Source organism: Cottoperca gobio, chromosome 15, assembly GCF_900634415.1.
Source record: "Cottoperca gobio chromosome 15, fCotGob3.1, whole genome shotgun sequence".
NCBI lineage: Eukaryota > Metazoa > Chordata > Actinopteri > Perciformes > Bovichtidae > Cottoperca > Cottoperca gobio.
The window spans coordinates 23,635,478-23,657,076 of record NC_041369.1 but is presented as its reverse complement, the minus strand read 5'-3'; the positions used below and the strand labels follow the sequence as shown (position 1 = coordinate 23,657,076).

Genomic DNA, 21,599 nt, shown 5'->3' with positions numbered 1-21,599 from the left:
GAATGTGAAATGTAAACTCAGCAGAGCATAAAGATTGTGGTTACTGTAAAAACAAAAACAAACAAAGACGTCCTCCACTTCTTACTTTCTGCCAAACAAAGAACATAATGCTAACTCCTCCTGATAACAGCAGACAGGTTTCTCATCTTCACTTCTTACAAAGCGACACACGGCCGGTATCCCCTCAGATATTGTAGCTCATGATATCTTTATAGTTAACGTTTATGTTGAATTCTTTTATTTCTTTACTTTAATGCAAGTATGTACCAAGAATGGCAGTTACATTTTAAAGTGAACTTCGAGGACCAGGAGTCTGGAGCTCAGCCAGGTGACACACAGAGGTTCAGGGAGCCATTTTAGTAGCAGAGGAAGAGGAAGAAGGGGAGTTGGCGGACAGGAAAGAGGAAATGGCGAGGAGACCGAGTTGTGAAGGAGGGGAGAGAGGGGAACATATAGGTCTGGTCTAATTACCTCAAACATGGAGAAAAAGGGAGGACAACTCCGACAAAGTGAGCGGGGAGAGGCAAACGGCACAGCTGGGGGTCGACGATAAATAAGAGAATGTGATACGAGCAAAAAGACGCAGAAGACAAACAAAGACAGAAAGCAGGAGGAGGACGGGCGGGGGAGACGAGTGAGACTAAAATAACAATGGAAAGATGCAGAGACGTTTTCCAGACGGAGCTTCCCGCTGCTGTTCCCATCACTGCGCAGGGGCCCGACGTTACAGCTGAGCGGGGGCCTCATATTCACCAGCAGTTTCATATCAGGACGTCCACTCTGCTGCTTCCCTCACTGCTTATATATAATATAATATAATATATATATATTTGTAAAAAAAATAATTTATATTTATCTTTATCTTTATCTATATATATATATATATATATATATATAAAGATATTTATAAAATGTATTTATATATATATATATATATATATATATATATATATATATATATATATATAAAGATAAAGATAAATATATATATATATAAAGATAAAGATAAATATATATATATTTATAAAATGTATTTATATATATATATATATATATATATATATATATATATATATAAAGATAAAGATAAATATATATATATATATAAAGATAAAGATAAATATATATATATTTATAAAATGTATTTATATATATATATATATATATATATATATATATATATATATATATATATATATATATGCAGTGAGAGAAGATCTGACTTTTTTTATTCACTCTGGATAGGCACCATATTTATTTATATTACATAACAAATATAATATTTTCCCAAATGTCTGAATAATTATTTTATTGGGCTCTTTATGAAAAAATGTAAATAAATGTGAAAAAATATCTGTTTATTTTTGATTATAAGCTAAATTGGATAAAAGCTTTTAAAATACAGTTAACTGTGTTTTAAACTGCATGTTAATAAGTAAGTAGGAACTAAACAAGTTGTTATTACAGTCACTAATCTGCATCTTTTCAAAGAGGACGACATTACAATTAAGGTAAAAATCGGTTCATCTGCTCCTTTCAAAAGAAATCCATGATTTATCTGTGATTATTCAGTAAGAAGTGAATTCTACAAACAATCCTCCTGAAAGTGGCGATAAAACGTTTATTTTTAGCCTTTACATTCTGTATTATTCCCGTCCTCCCCTCTGAACTGTCTCTCAGCAGTGGTGTGTTAAATATCTGCTGGTCTGAGAACACATACCTATAAATCAGTATGAAGTCCAGAAGTGTCCACGAGCAGCAGCTCAGTTCAAACTTAAAGTTGTCATTTAGCTTTTAAACGGCCGCTGCTGTCCATCGCCCTCACAGCATTAATGACAAGACATCCTCCGCACATCTGCTCCTGTTCTACCCCAACATCTGTTCACTAAAACCCTTTCTAAGTTCATCTTCCTCTCGCTGGTTCACAGTGAGGAAGAGCTTTAAACACAGAGAGACTCTTTAAATCTGACAAACAGTCTGAAGTGTTCATAAAGCTGCCGTTTGTTTCACCAGAGAAGATAAAGAACTCCCTACATTGATAAGAATCACATTTCTGATGTGATGTTTCGCTTCCAGCTTCGTGTAAAAGTGAAACTGTTTCCCCAAAATGATCCGGGGCAGAAGTTTGGGAAATTCCATGTTCACCACTATAAACAAAGTGATTACTGATGCTCAGCACGAGACGCAGCATCACTGCACGTTAGTCTTCTTCCATGACCGGCAACTTATTTCTAAATGAATCAAGAAATGATCTGTAAAACTGTCCTGACTCGTCGACTGAAGAACTGTTCACAGCCCGTGAAGAAAGGTTTGAGTGATCATCTTATGGTCTGTAAAAGCTGAATCTGTACTGAAGCCAACACTTGACTTTAATTGCTTCACATGTTTTTCTATCTACAAATCCTCTCATTTCACTTTCAGGCATGCGGACGTCCCTCCCTCTGCCTCTCCAAGCATTCCCGTGTGTCTCAGAGGGCAGGTTGAGCTACGAGTGGCGTGATGTTTGGTGTTGGTGAGGTCGGGTTGGCACACGAAAGAAGCTGCGACATGCCAAGCGGCCTCGGCCGGCTGCAGAGCGCTGCGACGACAGGCCCGACAGCGTCAGAGCTCGACGCTCCTTATTGATTCATGTTCATCAGGATCAACTCTGCGCCCAGCTGATTATCACTCTGTTTGTTTAACAACTCTCTGTCCTCCCCTCCTGTTCTCTCCGTCTTGTTTTTGGCAGCGTGTCCCCCCCTCCCCTGCTCTCCTCTCACGAGTTGGCACAGCAGAGTGGGACACAAAGATGCAGAAGCAGCAGCATAATAAAAAAGGAGAAGCAAACAAAAGAAAACTGATGATTGCTGAGGCGGACATGTTGAGCCTGAAGCTGGATCCAGAGATGATCCTTTGACCTTTGCACCGCGTCATGCAGAGAGCGAAGCGGCTCCATGCACAGCAGCGTGCTACAGGTTAATGGCAGTAAATACTTTTATCTTTCAGGTACTGACTCATACTTAAGGGTGTAAGGTTAACAATGTAATACACCAGTAGGGTAGTCTGATTAAAACTTATTTAAATATATGAATAATTATCTCCTGAATCATCTCTTTAAGACACACAAGAGGAAAAGGCTGAATGAGGATGTATAGCTCCAGTGTTTTAGTTCACACAGTCACGTGATGTGGCAGAATATACAGTTAAACCTTTATTGACTTGTAATGTAATCAATGTCTTCACTGGACTCTGACCTTTGAACTTTGCGTCCAGCGTACTTACGTGTTGAAAGCAGTGACGGGGGTTCCTCACAGGACCGTCATCTAGTTCTGGCATCGATAAGCCAGGTTGCAAAAATAAAAGCCGTCTAATGTAGTGAGTGGTGGAAAAGTAAGAGACACTGCTGGTGTATTGCGTCACACTGGGACTAATCAGAAGCTGGATGTCAGCCAAGATTTCACCTCCGATATCATCAATGTGACGCAGTTTGCTTTCCTGACAATCAATGTGCAACTGATCAGGTCTCTTCTTACTGCGAGGGTTGGTCATTGCATCAACACATGCTTGGGTAGAAGCACTTCCTGCACTTGGAGTTTGCTTGAACACACGTGGACACAGAAATGCTCTCTCTTTTTAAACATTTAACCTTTATTGTAATCACTAAAAACTAACTTTGACACGTTTCTGCATCAAGTTGTCGTCGTCTGAGTCTTTACTGAAGAGTCCAGTTGTGATTTAGCGCCAATTTAAGAGTTTCATTTGGATGATCATCAGGATACAATGTCTACAACTGTATTATTTCAAACGGGGCAGTAATATGGTCAAAAGACTGTAAATGTACAATCGCACAAAAACATTCCATCAAATGAATCCTCTCGTATCAACATGAGATATATTAATAAAGATCATCTGAAGCGCTGCATCTCAAATAAACACGGCGCGTGTGTTCGCCAGGCAGCCGTCATTAATCATGCAACTTATCAGAGCAATTATGACTTCCAGGCAGTGGCAGCGACAATGTGCTACTGTGTAATACAAACACACACATCAGTGAACGAACACACACACACACACACCTGACACAGACACAGACACACACAGACACACACACAGACACACACACACAGACACACACACACACACTTGCAGGTCTACTTCCCTAAAATGGCCGATAGCTCCAAGCAGCAAGGCGTCGACGAGCCGGAGGAAACACTGCTGGACGCTCGCTTTCTGTCTCTTAATGTTATTTTCTCTCTTACGTCCCCGAGGACAGAGAGTCCAGTGTCTCTGTCCTCCGTCTTAATACCTGCTCTGTTCCTGTTCGGGCCTGATCCGATAGGGATCGTTAGAGCCGAAGAGACGAGTCACAAGGCTGGATCGGACAGACAAGAAGGCGTCAGACAAACCCAACTCTGCTGATTCAAATCAATGTTCTCCTCCATGTGCTATGAAAGTTATGTTTTGCATAATTAGGCACATTGACCTCATCACTACTGGTGGACAATTAACAGACAAAGAGCAGGAAGACACACTGACGGCACCATAAAGATGTTAACAAGAGGAAACACCTTCAAATGTATACAAATATAGAAATCATGATGAAGCAGCATTTAGTATTTCACATATTCCTTTTGCCAGCTGTTTTAATGTAAATCAATGTGTGACAAGCTGCTTTCAGCACCAAGCTGTATCTGCTGCGTCAGCTGACTAAGCAGACAAAAGAAACGTCATGAATGCATGAAATAAATCTCCAAATATGCGGTGTTCAGATTTAGCCGATAGTGCAACTCCAATTATAGAAAATAGTGAAAGATATCCATCCCAGTCCAAAGTGATGTCTTTAAATCTTGTCAGTCCAATGGACAAAAATATTCACTTTAATATGATATAAAAAGGAAAGAAAAGCTGTAAACTGAGATGTTTGCATAAACCATTAACCAATTTAAAAATAGTTGTGTCATTGGATCATTGCAGCTCAAAAACGGACTCAGTGCTCCAACAAGACGCCTGCAGGTACAGCCGACTGCTCAAAGGTGAGAGGTGAAGAGCTCGGATTCTCTTCGGAAAGAAACTTTATTGGGAAGAAATACAAGCTTGCAACTCTATGTAGATATGTGTATTATTAACATGATCAGTTATCTCCAGAAGGATGAAAAGCTACTGCTGAGCATCTTCTCTGCAGAGGTGAAGTCTGCTGCGGCTCTGCAGGAACCTGAAGGCTTCATGATCAGAAACCACAGCTTTCATAAGAAAAGACAGAACAGTACAGTTGCCTTAGGGTCTCTGCTCATCCACCAAACTGTACAATCAGCTAAAGCTTCTTTTTCTTATTCGTAAAAGCTCAATAAAGTGACATAATCGCTCAAAGATGGCTTCAAATATTCACCTCTTTAGATCAGGACAGTTTAAACATTGGAGTGTGTTTGGCTAGATTTAGATTTGGATAAGAAACAAGATTTAAAAAGGCAAACTAAATCTCCTGTGCATCCTGAATCTCCTCACACGAGTGTAATCACAACCAATGATTCATTAAAAACACATTAACATTGTCTGGAAGCTGTTTATTAAACACCACGTGAAGCTATTGGCTGTGATTAGGATTTATATCAACACTATCAGAGTCGTCACATGCAGCAGGTCTGTGTTAGAGGACAACTGTCAGCCAATGTCTACACTAAATAAACACCGAGCATTAATGGACTCATGCACCAAGGGGGGAATAAAGAGCAGAGAAGGAAGGAATCAAAGGTCTCACCTCTTTTTCTCCTTGTCGGCCGTCATGCTTTCCCTTCAGTAGTAATTCCCCGACAGTCTAAGTTAAGTCCAACTTTAGAGTGAGAACAAGAAACAGGTTTTATATGGACGTGCACAGGTTCTGACAGATCATGTCACTGAAGCTGCTGGTTAGTCCATTGAAGCAGGCTGACTGTGGCTGACTGTGGCTGGCTGTGGCTGGCCGGGCTGGAGGGGATCGCGGCCGTACAGTCTCAGAACACTGCCGAGGATTGTACAGCCTGACACCCGCAGGAAACACCCGCAGGCTGAACAAGAGCTGCTGCTGACAGAAGCTTCACGCAGGTCCGCTTGTGCAAACTTTTCCTCGCTTTGTGAAAACTCCCAGATCTGCTCGGTCTCTGACCTGCGGCTCAGCTGGCACCGTGGGGAAAGTGGCTGTCCCGGTCCCTGCACCGTGATTGGCTGGAAACGCCGCCAGAAGCCGCCCCCCCCCCCCTAAACAGCCCCGCCCCCCTCCTGTGTGCCCCGCTCTCCTACCTGTTTCTCCTCTGCAACAGGTGAGCTGTGAGGAACTGCAATTCATACACATGATACTTATACAATGCGGATATTAAAGTCATTATGATAATATCTTGACTCTTCTTTTTTGAGTTGCAAGGTGCCACATGCTCATCAGTAGTGATACACATTCACACACACACACACACACACACACACACACACACACACACACACACACACACACACACATTTGGGGTTCAGGATGTCGAACCCACGACCCTCCAACTGAGCCACAGCCTTTACCGGCTGCATCAATATAGTAATGTACATAATAACGCTTCGGCAATTATAATAAAATAATATAATATATATTATCCTGCATGATGAGTACTTTTTTGTACATGTTGTACTTTTACTTGAAGTATTTCTACGTGTTCTGTTTGGTGGTCTTTTACTGACATTGTCTAATAAGCCCATAAACTACATTTATAACTTATCGTCAGGAATGACATTTACATGTAAAACATGTATCAATCTGTATTGGATGCTCACATTTGGAAGAGAACAAGAGCTGTATATAAATGTTTGACCTCGCCTGACTGATCTGAGATTTAGAACAAAGCTTTGTAAGATTATATATTCATAGGGTGACATCAAACACAGAAGTAAGGCTGCAGCCGCCCAGCCTGCGTCACTGCGAGCGTGTCCCACCACTGAGTGTTCAACAGCAGGTCTCACCACATGTTTCAGAAACTGCTTAACATCGTATTCAAACATTTTAGATGGAGAAGATAACTGAAGTTATGTCTTTGGTGGAGTTAAGATCTCCATGGGTGCGTTGTCTATGCTGCATGGTAAAGTCATATATATATATATATATATATATATATATATATATATATATATATATATATATATATATATATATATCTTTAAGTGCTTGTTGAGGTCATGTTGCACTAATATTAGTAAAATGTGTAAATGCAGAGCTCTGCATTTGGACAAACTGTATATTTTAAAGGAGTTTGACAAGATTTTAAAGACATTTAAAGGTTTATTTCAAACCCCAGCAGCGAGGAGGAGAGGATACATAAAACAAACAGAAATCTCTTTCTGACATGATATTTAATTTGTTTCAAAAATTAAAATACACCTTCACATCCTTTTAAAATACAGTACATTTGGCACGCAGCGTAACAGAAGAAAATATCGACATAAACACAAATGAAGGGCATAAAAAAAACACAGAAGAAACAAAGTACAAACAAAGCTTCACAAATAAACAACATGTACATACAGTAACATTCTGCATATGACCCGAGGAAGATGAATGTTTCATACTGTAAGTAAAATCATAATACTGTTTCCATTGTTGAAATCTACCTCATGCAGCGATGTGTTCAAACGAACTGCTCTCTTTAACACACTTCGAACTAAAGGGATTGTGGGAGGAGCATCTGAAACTAGCATTTGGCATTCAGCATCAAGGACTTCTGGGAGAACATCCGTGGTGGGTCGCGGTGGGACAAAGACCCGCAGGAGACACTTTAAGAGAAGAAGAATGGTGGACAGCACAAACATGGTGTCGTGGAAGTTGATTGGCAGTAAAACCGTTTGAAATCTGCACCGTGATCCATACGTGTGTGTGTGTGTGTGTGTGTGTGTGTGTGTGTTTAGTGAGTGAGTGTCTTCTTACAGCTACTGTATCTAATACATCTTCTACTCCCAATACTTGCAAGCTAACTGTACAGTAGCCTTCTGTGTACCTGTCTGTGGAAAGAAAGAAGAAACTAATCAAACAAACAAAGAGTATTGCACGTGGAGTTCTCTTGAAGATGTTTGGATTATTTTCAGTTCACTATAAAGTCCTAAAGCTGTCCTGCCACATGCATCTACACCTCAGCTTATTTAGACCTCCATGGTTGCACAAAGAGGAGGAGGAGGCTCTGAAGTGTCTGCATCACATCACACACACACACACACACACACACACACACACACACACACACACACACATGAAGGGATTTAAGGAGTTGATCTCGAGAGATGTTGCTGCAGAAGAGTTTCAGTAACTTTTTAAAGGGCTCAATTGACATTTAAGATTTCAGTTATTTTTGCTTCATTGGACAAATGTCTCAATGTCAAACATCAAGTCACATGGAACACAGCTTGTTCACACTGCAAGCATACCTCACTACAACAATGCACGCTCCCAGTGGTAAGTTACTGTGAGTGTGGTTGACGGCTGATGGTACCATTGACATACTAACACACTAACATGTGGAGAGAGAAGGGAAACAGCACACACACCCTTCTCTCTAATAGGAAAAAAAGTGCTGAGATAAAACTACAATTTCAAAATGCCAAAGTGTCGCTTTTGTGGTGCATTTTCTTAAGTTAACATTAAATATCCCAGTTTGACTCTTAAAACACTGACGAAGCCTCTGACTCCATCATGATTTCACCCGGGGCAAAGAAATCTTAGTTTGCGTCTCCTTTTGACATCTCTTTTTATAACGAATAGTACTTTTCAAGATCGTTCTGTTCTTTAAATACAATCATTGGTTCCATTTTGTTCCCCATTCACATACAAGTTCTGGGAAGAAAAAACATTCTTTAAACACGGAAATAGACACAGAACATGTACAGAAAGGACTCTTACTCTTTCTAGAGGTATGCAACTATGCATGCATGCACGCTTGAACTCACATTATCTCTCTCTCTCACACACACACACACACACTAACAGCCTGTGATCTTGTCGACTTCCAAACACCCCCCTGAAAACACAGTTTGCTTTTATCCACTGCTTTTTTACCTGCGTCAGAAATACATCTGGACCATGTGAAGGAGCATTTCTTACAGCACCTGATCTGCTCTTACATGCTGCTTGAACATATAGTTGGTTTGCATATGCACACGAGGACAAACAACAAGAGCACAGAAACCAAAGAGAGAGAGAGATACAGATGGTCGAGTATAATTCCAGGAGTGGTCAGAATCTGGAAAAGTTCAGGATGTCTCATTCCAGAGGCCGTGTTTCTTTAAACATTTCATCTTTGCTTGAAGATTTCTTTAGGTGTGGTGTGTACGCATGTTGTTAATCGTGTGTGTGTTTAGGCCACAGTCTTGTCTCCAAAGTAGGAGAATCCTTTAAACTCATCTTGGTTGATCTGCTTGATGATGTTGTCCTCCACCGGCGTCAGGTTGGGTTCTTCACGTGTAAAGTCCTGGTCAAAGTTATTCACATCCCTTTTGGTTTTCTGGAAGACAAAGAGCACGAGAGACAGATCCTGAGTTGACTGGTGGCAAATACAACATATAAGCTTAACATCACTTCTCAACATGTTTAGCCTCTTCCCCTGCAAATAGAACCCATTTTTCAGTTATCTGGTGTGTGTGTGTGTGTGTGTGTGTGTTTGTGAACTCACGATGCGTGGTTTGAATGGTGGTCTGATCTTCCTCTGCTCCAGCAGCGTCCAGTCGATCTCTCTGAAGAACACATGGAGCTTGATGGCCTCCTCCAGACCATGAGCCAGCACACAGCCCAGACGCTTGTTAGGACTCTTAGTCATGAACTGAGGAGTGCGACAGGGAGAGACGAGGAGAGACAAAGTGGAATTGATTAGTTTTTCTTGAGTGAAATATATCTGGTGATTTTTGATGAATTGCTTATTCATTAAAACTATATTTGCAACACAAGGACTGAGACTGTACATAATGAAACTCATGTGGAGGTAAATATCAGTCAGTTAAGTGTCATCCTTCTGTTCAGGTGAAAATATATTTGTTATTATGTGTCCTGCCTGTTTGTTTAATATGTAACCTGTTTGCAGCAGCAGGCAGCTCACACACTGAGGCAGAGAACATTAAACACAATCAAGAGTCCAAAAATACATGGAATGACCAAACACGAATAAACTATAAAATAAATCCACTTTCAAGTTCAGAGGAGTGAAGGACACCAGCGATGTCTGACACCTCCGAATGAGACGAGCAGCAGGAGATATGACATGTGGATTACTTTCATATTTCCCTTTTACAGGCCCCCGAATACACTTATACTTACGTATACTTAATATACTTTTTACAGGCCCAGTTCTCCCTTGCATGCAGAACTCTACAGACAGCAGGAATCAGACAACATCTTGTGAAAGCTACTTTTCTCTATTTCTAACAAACAAGCACAAGGAGAAACAACACATTGTATTTCCTATTATCCAATTGTTGTAGTGTTTGATTGATCACAAATACTTTATATAATGTAACAGTTGGTCATTCTGGGTCTCTGAGAGATACACTCTGATACACCCTAGGATTTTCTGTAGGATTTTCCCAAATACTTAATAGCAGGCAGCTCAGCCAGACTGAGCTGAGAGAGTTTATCACGTGACCTGGAGTCCTTCAGCTCCAGCATGTCCAATCAGAGCCCAGAGTGCCGGTCAAGTGACTGGTCAGAGTCCAAGACATTGTCCAACATAAACACATACACTTTCCCACAAAGCTTTTCAGTCAACGGCCAAGGTAAACCAACGCTTGTGATGGAAAATCTGGACAAACAAATAAACAAACGGACAACCGGCATCACACGCACACACAGAAAAAAGAGACATGGATTAAAACATAGAGGAAAGAGTACAATGTTCTTCTAGTGGGAACACCAAGCTGCATCCTCACTCACACTGTTCTGCATCTGTAACTGTCCATAAGGGCTGGATATCATTTGAATTCTTCATAATGTGCGAGTTTCAATGCTCATAACAAATCTTACTTTTAGAAAGCACAACGAAGAAGCAAAAGAAAGTAAAAAACAACACAGCTATGACTACATGTGGTCTTGGGAAAAGGAGGCTCAGGAAGATTGTGCTAAAGGAGGTTTACATTGTGTGTGTGTGTGTGTGTGTGTGTGTGTGTGTGTGTGTGTGTGTGTGTGTGTGTGTGTGTGTTGTAGAGATGAGACTGGGGCACAGTAGATGCAACACAAAGAGGAATCAGCTCTAAAGATACTTCAGCGAATGTGGGTCTATTTCTGCAATTCTTTTTCAAAAGGTTTTATGTTGAAGACTCCTTTCCAAAACAATAGCGCTGGAACCATAGCAGCATTACGAGTCTGCAGGTCTGTTACTTACTAACAGTGTAATAGTATTATGACATGTGCAAACTGGATTTTAGTCTTGTGGGAGTTTGGATTGTGTTCTGACTGCACCCACACTGTACACTGTAAACTGAGTGGATTAAGAAGTGAGCTAACTAACAGCTAACTGACCGCTTTAAGGATGGACACAGCCTCCTTGCTGAGCCAGACGGGGTAGAGGACGTCGTCATGGAGGATGGACTCAAACAGGTCGTCTTCGTTGTCAGCTTCAAACGGTGGCTGGCCTGCCATCATCTCATACATCAGCACCCCCAGAGCCCACCAGTCCACCGACGGGCCGTAATCCAGCTCCTGAAGGATCTAATCACACAACAAACAGAAGAGACTTACAAACAGTTGGCCAGTTTACCACAGTCAAGAAGCACTTTTAAATCTTGAGTATACATAAAGTTATGCACTGAGTCATAAGAAAAGTTCTGCAACATCAAACACTGCACATCAAAAGGTTCACATTTTTAGCAATGAAAAGTTGATTATCATCAGCAAACAGTCGAACATGGTCGTGTGTATATGTGGGTTCGTGGGTGTGAACGCTGGATGAGTGAGGTCACCTCGGGTGCGATGTAATCTGGCGTCCCACAGAAGGTGGTGGTGGTGACTCCATTGAGGATTCCCTCCTTGCACATCCCGAAGTCTGCCAGCTTACAGTGACCCTCCGCATCCAACAGTATGTTGTCCAACTTCAAGTCTCTGCAGAGCAGGAGGGACATTATACATATACACTATGCACACTGTAAGAAATGACACTGTCAAGAAGTCGTTGGGTAAACACACACGAACGCTTTCAATACAGAAGTTCATATTTTTACATTTTGGAAAACAAGGATATGCATATTATGTGCAATGAATGTTTCACATCACATCTCCACAAGGTCTCCAAGGAGGGGGATACATATAGCTGGATGTGAAGGGGAACAGACCTGGGCAAAGAGAGAAAGCTGAGGGTTGAATGTGAGAACAAGATGGCGTCAGAGAGAGAGGGGGGGTGGGGGGGGTCAGTGTGAGAGATAAGAGAAGCAGTGTTGAGAGATGAGATGTTTGTCATGAATGCAGCCGCTCTCGGCTTGATGGTTGATCGCCACAAATATGTCAACATCTCCTCCATGTTGCCAACGCAGCCATTCAGCCCGAGGTGTTTTCAAAAATACAGCCGCCCTGACGAGCCAGGGAGAAGATGGAGAAGATGGAGTGTGTGTGTGTGTGTGTGTGTGTGTGTGTGTGTGTATGTGTGCTTCTGAAGTCAAGAGCTTATGCAACTGTCCTGTTTGAGAGATTCTATGATTTGCTGTTGAAAGGTTTGTTCTTTTCTGTCCCATCATGCCTCGATCTGACAGGATATTAATGGCCCTACAGAAGGTTGTGAGAGACGTGGACAGACCACGCTAAGAGCTGCTGATTATGCACTACCATTAATTATCTCTCTGGGAAAGTATATTTTGTATTTTCTGTACCCTCAACCATATGAATGTCCTTAAACTTGAACATGTTTATCTTGCAAATGTTGCCTAAATCAGAATATCACCTGAATTTAACATTTGATAGATTAGATTAGACTAGATACCTTTTTATTTCTTTATTGTGTTGGTAGCGTAGGTAATTCAGTTCCAGTGCAAAATAAAAAAACAAAGAAGCAAACAGAAACTATTACAACAACACACACAAAAAGGAAACAGATGAATGTGAAAATAGGAGCACGAGCAGTTTGCTGCGGCTGCAGAAGGTATCTGGATCTCGTGCGAAGTTAAGCCCTGAACTTTATACTTCATGTCTCAAGGAAAAATAACATGACATGTCAGATGCACTGGAGCTTGACAGCTGGCTTCAAACCAAGTTTGTACTTAATGGTTCAAGTTTTGGTCATAATGAACTATCCTGCGTTTGAGTGTTTTAGGGCGAAACCTTTACTCTACATATATATATATATATATACGTTGATTTGTCAGTTTGCACCTTGATTCATTGATTCTTACCTTCTCAGAACCAGCAGAGTTTAGTTCTGCAGCTGGAGACTCTGCCTTGCTCAAGGCACATCGATGGCCTCATATTGAGGCAGGAAAGAGCCACACTTGTTCTGTATTTCAACGGATGAAAAATGTAACTGGCTGCCTGTTTGTACATCTCACCTCCAGGCAACTCTCAGCACATTACATCTGAATTGCACGCCTGCAGTAGGACAGAAAAATAGCCTGTGATTATAATGCATTTGTGATTGAATTCAAACGGCTGCTGACGCTAATATTTGTATTACACATCACCGAGCTGAAGGGAAATCCAATATTAAGTGGCTGCAGGTGTTCAGCTGCACTAATGGAATGATATTTATTTATGTGAAGATGTCTTGTTGTGGTTTTGTAGGATGAGAAGGAGCTGAAATAATGTCGATGTTGCACAGCAGGGAAAGATCATCTTTTGTTATATCCTTCATTTATTTCAGAATTAGTGAAGCCATGTTCTTCATGCTTCCATTATCTACCAAAACCTCTACTACTCTTACTACTACCAGTTCTCTAGAGCTTTTATTTAAATGATTACTTGTTCTTACAGTGTTATGAATATTAATGAATATACAGTGCTCATATTGGAATTTTAAAAAGCTTCTGTTTAGTCTGATATATTAATACGAATGACTGGTAAGAACAACGATTATATTAGTTTTTAATTTCCAAGCATATAAATCTTCAGATAAAACAATATTATTCCCATTTCATCAATCCATAGTATGTGTTGCTCATATTGTTCTGGTGATGCTTCAAGGTTACTGAACGTTTAAAAAGCATCTACAGTGAACCCATGATGAACATAAAAATGTAGGATCAAAAGCTGACATTTGTGAGTTCAACAGAATGAAACTAGAGTAGTACAAACACTTGGTATTTTACAATATGGATAGAAAACTTCACAAACATGCAGTTTGGGCAGAAAAGAGTTGAAATATCAAACTAACGACTGACTCGTCGTTTTAATGGATGTAAAGGTCGACAGCCCCGGGAGGAGACCGGCCACCGGTCCATGTGGTCCCCAGACCTTCACTCAAAGCCTTCTACAACACAAGAACAACCCTGAACTGTGAAAAGTGTCTCGGCGTGTTACAGTACAAACCCTCCTGACAGCATCAGCGTCACACTGTGTTCCTACAGTCAGGGGAACACTGTGGGCTTTTTATTCTTTTAGAAAAGATTCAATATTGCTTAAGAATTCCTGTCAATAAACAGGAGCTGCTCTGTCAGCATGTTCTGAAGGAGTTCTCACACACACACACACACACACACACACATGCAATCAGGCTCAATTGAGAGCATTTCCTGTGTTTCATGTTAATCTTGAGTGATTTTTCCATTACGTCCTCAGCGGCAACCCCTGTGCACTGTGACAGCTAACATCTCCCCCCTCTCCCTCCACCCCCCCCTCTCTCTCTCCCCCACTCTCTCTCTCTCTCTCTCTCCCCCACTCTCTCTCTCTACCCTCCCTCCCAGCCATCAATACCCAGCAATATTCATAAAAGGAGAATAGAACTCTTGCTCATGTCATTAATGTGTGGATTTCCTCAGGTGTTTTAAACAGGTGTCTAATGAAACACAGCCACATGCCTCCAGCTCATCATGGTCTACATCTGTATTATAAAACAAATCATCATGAAACAAGACCAGTTCTAATGCTATTAACACGTGCAACACGTATCAGAGAATCACACAGGCTTCTTTCTGCATAATTAATGACTTATTAGTCAAAAATATAATATAATATAGACTTGTTGTGGGGGAGCAGACTAAGCAGACTTCAGAAGTAGTCCAGTCAGAAACGTATAGAAAGAGAAGAACATGTGCTAATGTCTAAAAGTGATTCTGTTGAAGTGATGGGAGCATCGACGAAGGGCTGACGGGAGAAGAGATGAACATCAGGGATGGAGGAGGGAGGGGTGTGGAGGAGGGAGGGACGGGACATAATGTTCCCAAAACACTTGTTGTTCAGCTTCCTCTGGCCAACAAAGTGGGTCAGACAGAGAGAGAGACAGAGAGAGAGAGACACAGAGAGAGAGAGAGAGAGAGAGAGAGAGAGAGAGAGAGAGAGAGAGACAGAGAGAGAGAGAGAGACAGAGAGAGAGACAGAGAGACAGAGAGAGAGAGAGAGAGAGAGACAGAGAGAGAGAGAGAGAGAGACAGAGAGAGAGAGAGAGAGACAGAGAGAGAGAGAGACAGAGAGAGAGAGACAGAGAGAGACAGAGAGAGATTTTTTTTGATTTTTCAAAAACACTTTATTTACATATTCTTAAAACAAACAGTTTACTCATAAAGTGTATCGAAAAATCATATTATCATATCAAAAAATATACATTTATAAATAACAACTCTATAAAAATATAAAAATTATCCAATAAAAACCTGTGCAAAGTGTAAACATTCATTGTTCACAGTGCAGATAATATTTTTAAAACACCAACGTTCTTTAAAAGTGTCGAGATCCCCGGTATGTTTGTGAAACCTAAAATCGAGCCAGAGTCTTGCCCTGATATTGCACAGCCACACTGTCTTGGCCTCCTGCCCCTCTCTGTTCTCAACTCTGTTTTTCCTGCTAATGTATATGGCCATTTTTGCCTCTCCCGAGAGGAAATTTAGGAGCTGCCACTTTTCTTTGTTGTCTTTTTTGTAGGCAGCTCCCATGATAAAAACACTCTCGGTAAAAACTACGTTAAAAAGACTAAAAACAAATGTTAAAAGAGAGAAGAACTCTGTGAGTCTCTTACACTCAGTAAAAACATGGAATACAGTCTCACGTAGGTTGCAGAAAGGGCATTTGTTAAAAACAGCGGGATTAATAACGGCGATAAAAGCGTTACAAGCGACGGCACCATGTAAAATCCTCCACTGGAGGTCGGCTGTCCGCTTTTTGAGGGGAGGTTTGTAAAAAGACCCCCACTGTGGGCTTGGTCCACTTCCTGAACCCAGTCTGTTGCTCCACACAGTGGAGGGTCTGCTGCACAGGCCTTTCTTGTGGATGCTTTTGACACAGTTCATATATAGAGTCTTTTTGTCGGCTCTGTGCAGCGTCAGTCCTGCCGGGTTAATGACCTTGAGCAGGGGACCGGTCAGTTCTCCCAGCCCTGGGCTCAGGTTGATCTCTGGAAAAGGGTCTGCTGGGTCTGGAGAAGCCTTCCCGTCACTGTAGTCTTTTATTATTATCTTCTCCTTCCCGATAGCCTCTGGCTCCACAGCTCCAGAATCCTCTCAGCCACTCGAACGGAGGTCAGACCCAGCAGCAAGCCCAGGGCTCGGGCATCACTCAGCGCCGGCCCCACTGCATCCACCAGTTGCTGCAGGCACAGGGTTCTGGACCTGCAGAGCGCCACCATCAGGCTGGGTGTGCTGCTGCTGCTGACGTCCAGCCTGGCTCTGTAAATCAAAGGCTCCTTCAACAACCAGTGCAGAGAGTCCGACATTGGACACCTTTTATGATTAAAAAGGGCCCAAGACTTAAAAACACCCTGATAAAATGGAGGCAGCCCATTTAACTTTAAAAAATTAGAATCAGTTAAAAACAGAGCATCCAGCCCCAGGTTATTTACACGTCTGAGAATGCAGCTGGTCACATCTCTCCACACCAAATCAGCCGGGCCGGTAAGATATTTTTGTACAAACTGAAGTCTAAAAGTGGCTGTTCGGCTGGCCAGGTGGACAAGGCCCTGTCCCCCCTCCTCTCTGGATAAAAACAGCACCCCCTGTGGCACCCAGTGTAGACCATCCCAAAAAAAATCTACCATTTCTTTCTGCAGTTTTGCTAAAAGGCCAGAGGGAGGGTCTACACAGGTCAGACGGTGCCACAATTGGGATGCTACAAGGTTGTTTAAAACCAAAACCCTACCTTTAAAAGACATCTGAGGGAGCAGCCACTTCCACTTGGAAAGCTTTCCCTGAATCTTTTCTGTGACGTTCTCCCAGTTCTTCTGGACAATAATTTCTTTTCCTACAAATACTCCGAGATATTTCAGGCCGTCAGTTCTCCAGGTGAGGCTCTGGAGAAGAACTGGGAGACCGCCACGCCACTCCCCGACAGCGAGGGCCTCACTTTTCTTCCAATTTACCTTCGCTGCCGATGTTACACTAAAACTATCTACTATATCTGTTAAAATGTCCGCATCTCTCTGGCTTTTAATAAAAACAATAATATCATCTGCGTATGCGGATAAAACAAATCTGCTATTAAAACCAGGTAAAACCAGACCTTGTAGGCTGGAGCGTATTTTGCAGAGGAGAGGTTCCAGGGAGAGCGCATAGAGCATCCCCGACAGAGCACAGCCCTGCCGGACCCCTCTACACACTCTAAAAGGAGCACACAGAGTACCATTAAACTTCAGCACACTCTCAACTTCACTGTACAACACCTTGATCTTGCCTATGAAACCAGCGCTGAACCCAAACTTCTCCATTACTTTCCAGAGGAAGTTGTGTTCAACGCGGTCAAAAGCCTTTTCCTGGTCTAGAGAAATCAGACCAGTATCAAAGCCCAATGAGCTGGAGACCTCCAAAACATCTCGAATTAGGTAGACATTGTCTACCATGGACCTGCCGGGCACACAGTAGGTCTGGTCCCGGTGGATGACCTGCTCCATAGCCCCCCCCAGCCTGGTGGCCAGAGCTTTGGACAGAAGCTTGTAATCCACACACAGCAAAGACACAGGGCGCCAGTTTCCGATGTCCTGCAGGTTTCCTTTCTTGGGCAGGAGCGTTATCACGGCCCTGCGGCAGGACATCGGCATGGAACCAGAGGCCAGACTCTCGTTAAAAACATCTAAAAGATCTGTTGCTAAAATGTCCCAATATGCTTTAAAAAACTCAACAGTGAGGCCGTCGATGCCGGGAGCCCGCCGTCCTTGCATTTTTCGCAGAGCAGCCTGTAGCTCCCGTGTGGTCAACGGCCCCTCCAGCTGTGAGTTGGTTTGCTCTGCTACCTGAGGTAGTCCCCCTAAAAACCCCTCTAAAAACGTTTCCTCCCCCTCGTACTCACTCGAGTATAGGGAGGAATAAAAACTCACAGCCCGTGTTCTGATCTGGCTTGGTTCCGTTATCTCTTGCCCTGTGACTGAGAGCAGTGAGTGGATTACCCTCTTCTGTCCGTTCTTCTTCTCCAGGCCGAAGAAGAAACTGGATGGAGCATCCATTTCGGTGGCGTTTTGGAACCGGGACCGGACCAGTGCGCCCTGGACTTTAACGTCTAGCAGGTCGGCTAATGCCATTTTTTTTACTTTGAGGATTTCAATATATCCTCGATCTCCTGTGGACTCACTTATTTGTTCTAGTTCCACTATATCACCCTCCAGGTCTTTCATAGATCTGGTGATGTCATGTGTGACATTGAGGGTGTGCTGCTGACAAAGCATTTTAATTTCAGTCTTACCATGGTCCCACCACTGCCTAAGACTGTTAAAATCACTCTTCCTTTGCCTAAAAACACTCCAGAAATAAATAAAAGCTTCTCTAAAATTTTTATCAAATGTTAAAACTGAGTTAAAGTGCCAGTATGCGCTTCTTGGCAACACATTTCTTATAAAAACATTACATAAAAGCAAAGAGTGATCGGTAAAACCAACAGGTATAATATTACACATTTTAAAAATGTTAAAATGATGTTTAAAACAATAAATACGATCTAACCTGGCAGAGGAAATCCTATTCCCTCTGCAGTGGGACCATGTGTATTGTTTAGCCTCTGCGTTCATCCTCCTCCATACATCCACCAGACCATGAGAGCGGACCAGCTGCCTCAGAACATGCTGGGACGCTGGATGCGGCTCTGCGTGGTTCTGATCTAAAAAAGCATTTTCTGTACAGTTAAAATCCCCCCCCAAGAATAAAAAATCCTCCGAGGCACAGCTATTTAAAACATCATTAATTTTTTGTAAAAACAACTTCCTCTCTGCACCGATTGTTGGGGCATACACATTTATAAAAACAGCATTAAAAAGGTCAAACCGGGCTTTTACTAAAAGCAACCTCCCCTCGATAAAATGCTCGACCTCCAGTGAGACTGGAGTAAAAGATTTGGAGAAGAGGAAGCCCACTCCTCCACTAAGAGATGTGTTGTGGCTTAAAATGACTTCCCCTTCCCACTCCCTCCTCCAGTCTATCTTGTTAGAGCCGTCGCTGTGCGTCTCCTGTAAAAAAAGGACATCAATGTGTTTTAATTTTGCAGTTTCATAAATTTGTGTCCTTTTTTTAAAAACTCTGGCTCCGTTCACATTTAAAACACCCACTTTAAAAGTATCCATGGCTGACATGTTAAAATAAGAAAAAATAAAAACAAATAAATTAATTAAGACCCCCATCATCACTGTTTATTTGTTTTTTTACTTTAAGCACCAGTTTTTTTAATCTATAAACCTCCTGCTCAATGAGGCCAGACTCTTTTTGGCTCATATGGAATCTGCTTGAGCTAATAAAAACGAGTAAATCCGGAAAATAATCCTCCACTTTTACTCCGTGTTGGTTTTTTGTGTGTTGGAGGAAAACTTTCAACATTTCAACTGAGTACATTTTTGTTTTCTGGCTGTTGGTCAGAGTAAAACCAGGGATGTCGCTGCTGTCTGACACACACTCCTCTTCACTAGCACTGTCTTCTGCCTGTCCCTGCTTCCTGCCTGTCTGTCCTTCCTCCCCGACTTTACTATTCTTGGCATCACTGGATGCACTCTGACTTTTCTTTTTCCGTTTTGTGGCAGGTTTTGTTTTTTTAACCTCTTCCTCCATCTCCGCCTCTTCTACCTGCTCACTCCACGGAACCTGTATTTTTCCTGTCCTCTCTCCTTCTACACCACCCATTTCCTCAACTACATCGCCCGCTTCCTTTTCCTCTTCTGTCCTTACCTCACTCACCTCCTCTGCCTCACTTGCCTCCTTTACCTCTCCTACTCCTACTACACTCACCTCCTCTGCATCCCCCCCCTCTTTTGCTACATCACTTACCTCCTTTAAATCTTCTACTCTCATCTCACCAACCTCCTCTGTACCACCTACCTCTTCCCCACCACCCATCTCTTCTACAGCACCTATCTCCTCTACCTCTTCTCCTCCCATACCACCTGACACCCCCTGCACTTCCTCTCCCTGTTTTTTTTGTTTTTTTTCCCCATTTTTTTCCACCACACCAAGTGAATTAAACCCACCTATCCCGTGTACAAAGCTGGACACAGCAGCTGCGCGTCCTGGCGCGGCGCGTGGAGCGGCCACCGGCCGCCCCAGCGGAGAGCCCTCCTCCGAAGCCGCGGCTTCTCCCGGCGAAGAGCCCCCCGCCGGGGGAGCGGCAGCCGCTCCTCCAGGATCAGGCGGAGCTGGACCCCCGCGCTTCGGACAGGCTCTCGCGGTGTGTCCCTCCTCCCCGCAACCAAAACATTTCATGACCGATGAAGTTGCAAATAACACGTATTCATAATCATCTACCTTAACGTGGAAGCGGAGGTTGAGCTCCGCATCTCGGTTATTCAGTATCATATAGAGCTGTCTTCGGTGAGACACTACGTGCTTCAGCAACTGAGACTTACATCCAGACAGAATCTTTTTTACCGGGGAAACAACTTTCCCGTGTCTGGATAGTTCTCTGCTGAGAAACTCATCGGTTATGAACGGAGGGACATTAGATATTACCACTTTGGTTGCGGGCAGAGTGAGTGGCATCACCTGCACAAACACTCCGCTCACCGTAATACCTGTCTCGATGACGCGGTGCACCCGCTCCACCTGGTCCAGGAAGATGACAACAGCCCCGTTCATCCGCGCCAGAGACTTCACACTGCCATGTCCGACCTTGTCTCCCACAGCTAACCCGATCTCCTCAACGCTACACGGGAAGCCGGCTGATATTTTGATCCCGTGCTTCCTCGTGAGCTTGGTATAGTCTCCATTTGCCATGACGTCAGACGCCGGCCGGCAGAACACCGGCAGGAGAAAAACACCCAAGAGCACCCCAACTATCCACCCAAACGCACCAAAAAGTAAACTAAATCAAACTGTCACCAATGAACTAAGTTAAATCAAAACCCATTATTAAATAAAGTAAGAAAAAGAAAGTATCGAATTAGCACCTGCTCAGCGTCTCACTCACACAACCAAACTCCCAGCATGCACCAGAGAGAGAGAGAGAGAGGAGAGAGCGAGAGAACAGAGAGAGAGAGAGAGAGAGAGAGAGAGAGAGCGAGAGATACAGAGAGAGAGAGGAGAGAAGAAGAGAGAGAGAGAGAGAG

At 42.8% G+C, this 21,599-nt stretch overlaps 2 protein-coding genes across 2 annotated transcripts in view; both read right to left on the bottom strand.

Annotated features, from left to right (window-relative positions):
* Positions 1-6,130, bottom strand: part of epas1b (endothelial PAS domain protein 1b) — a 41,919-nt gene extending 35,789 nt beyond the window's left edge. Inside the window, exon 1 of the mRNA XM_029449895.1 lies at positions 5,735-6,130. Within this exon, the coding sequence (XP_029305755.1) occupies positions 5,735-5,760 (26 nt within the window). The 5' untranslated portion in view covers positions 5,761-6,130. The remainder of the gene's footprint in view (positions 1-5,734) is intronic.
* Positions 6,131-7,257: 1,127 nt separating this feature from the next.
* Positions 7,258-21,599, bottom strand: part of LOC115019831 (protein kinase C epsilon type-like) — a 60,127-nt gene continuing 45,785 nt past the window's right edge. The window contains exons 12-15 of the mRNA XM_029449478.1: positions 11,923-12,061; positions 11,483-11,671; positions 9,648-9,794; positions 7,258-9,479 (exon numbers count right to left, since the gene is read on the bottom strand). Of these exons, the coding sequence (XP_029305338.1) occupies positions 9,333-9,479; positions 9,648-9,794; positions 11,483-11,671; positions 11,923-12,061 (622 nt within the window). The 3' untranslated portion in view covers positions 7,258-9,332. The remainder of the gene's footprint in view (positions 9,480-9,647; positions 9,795-11,482; positions 11,672-11,922; positions 12,062-21,599) is intronic.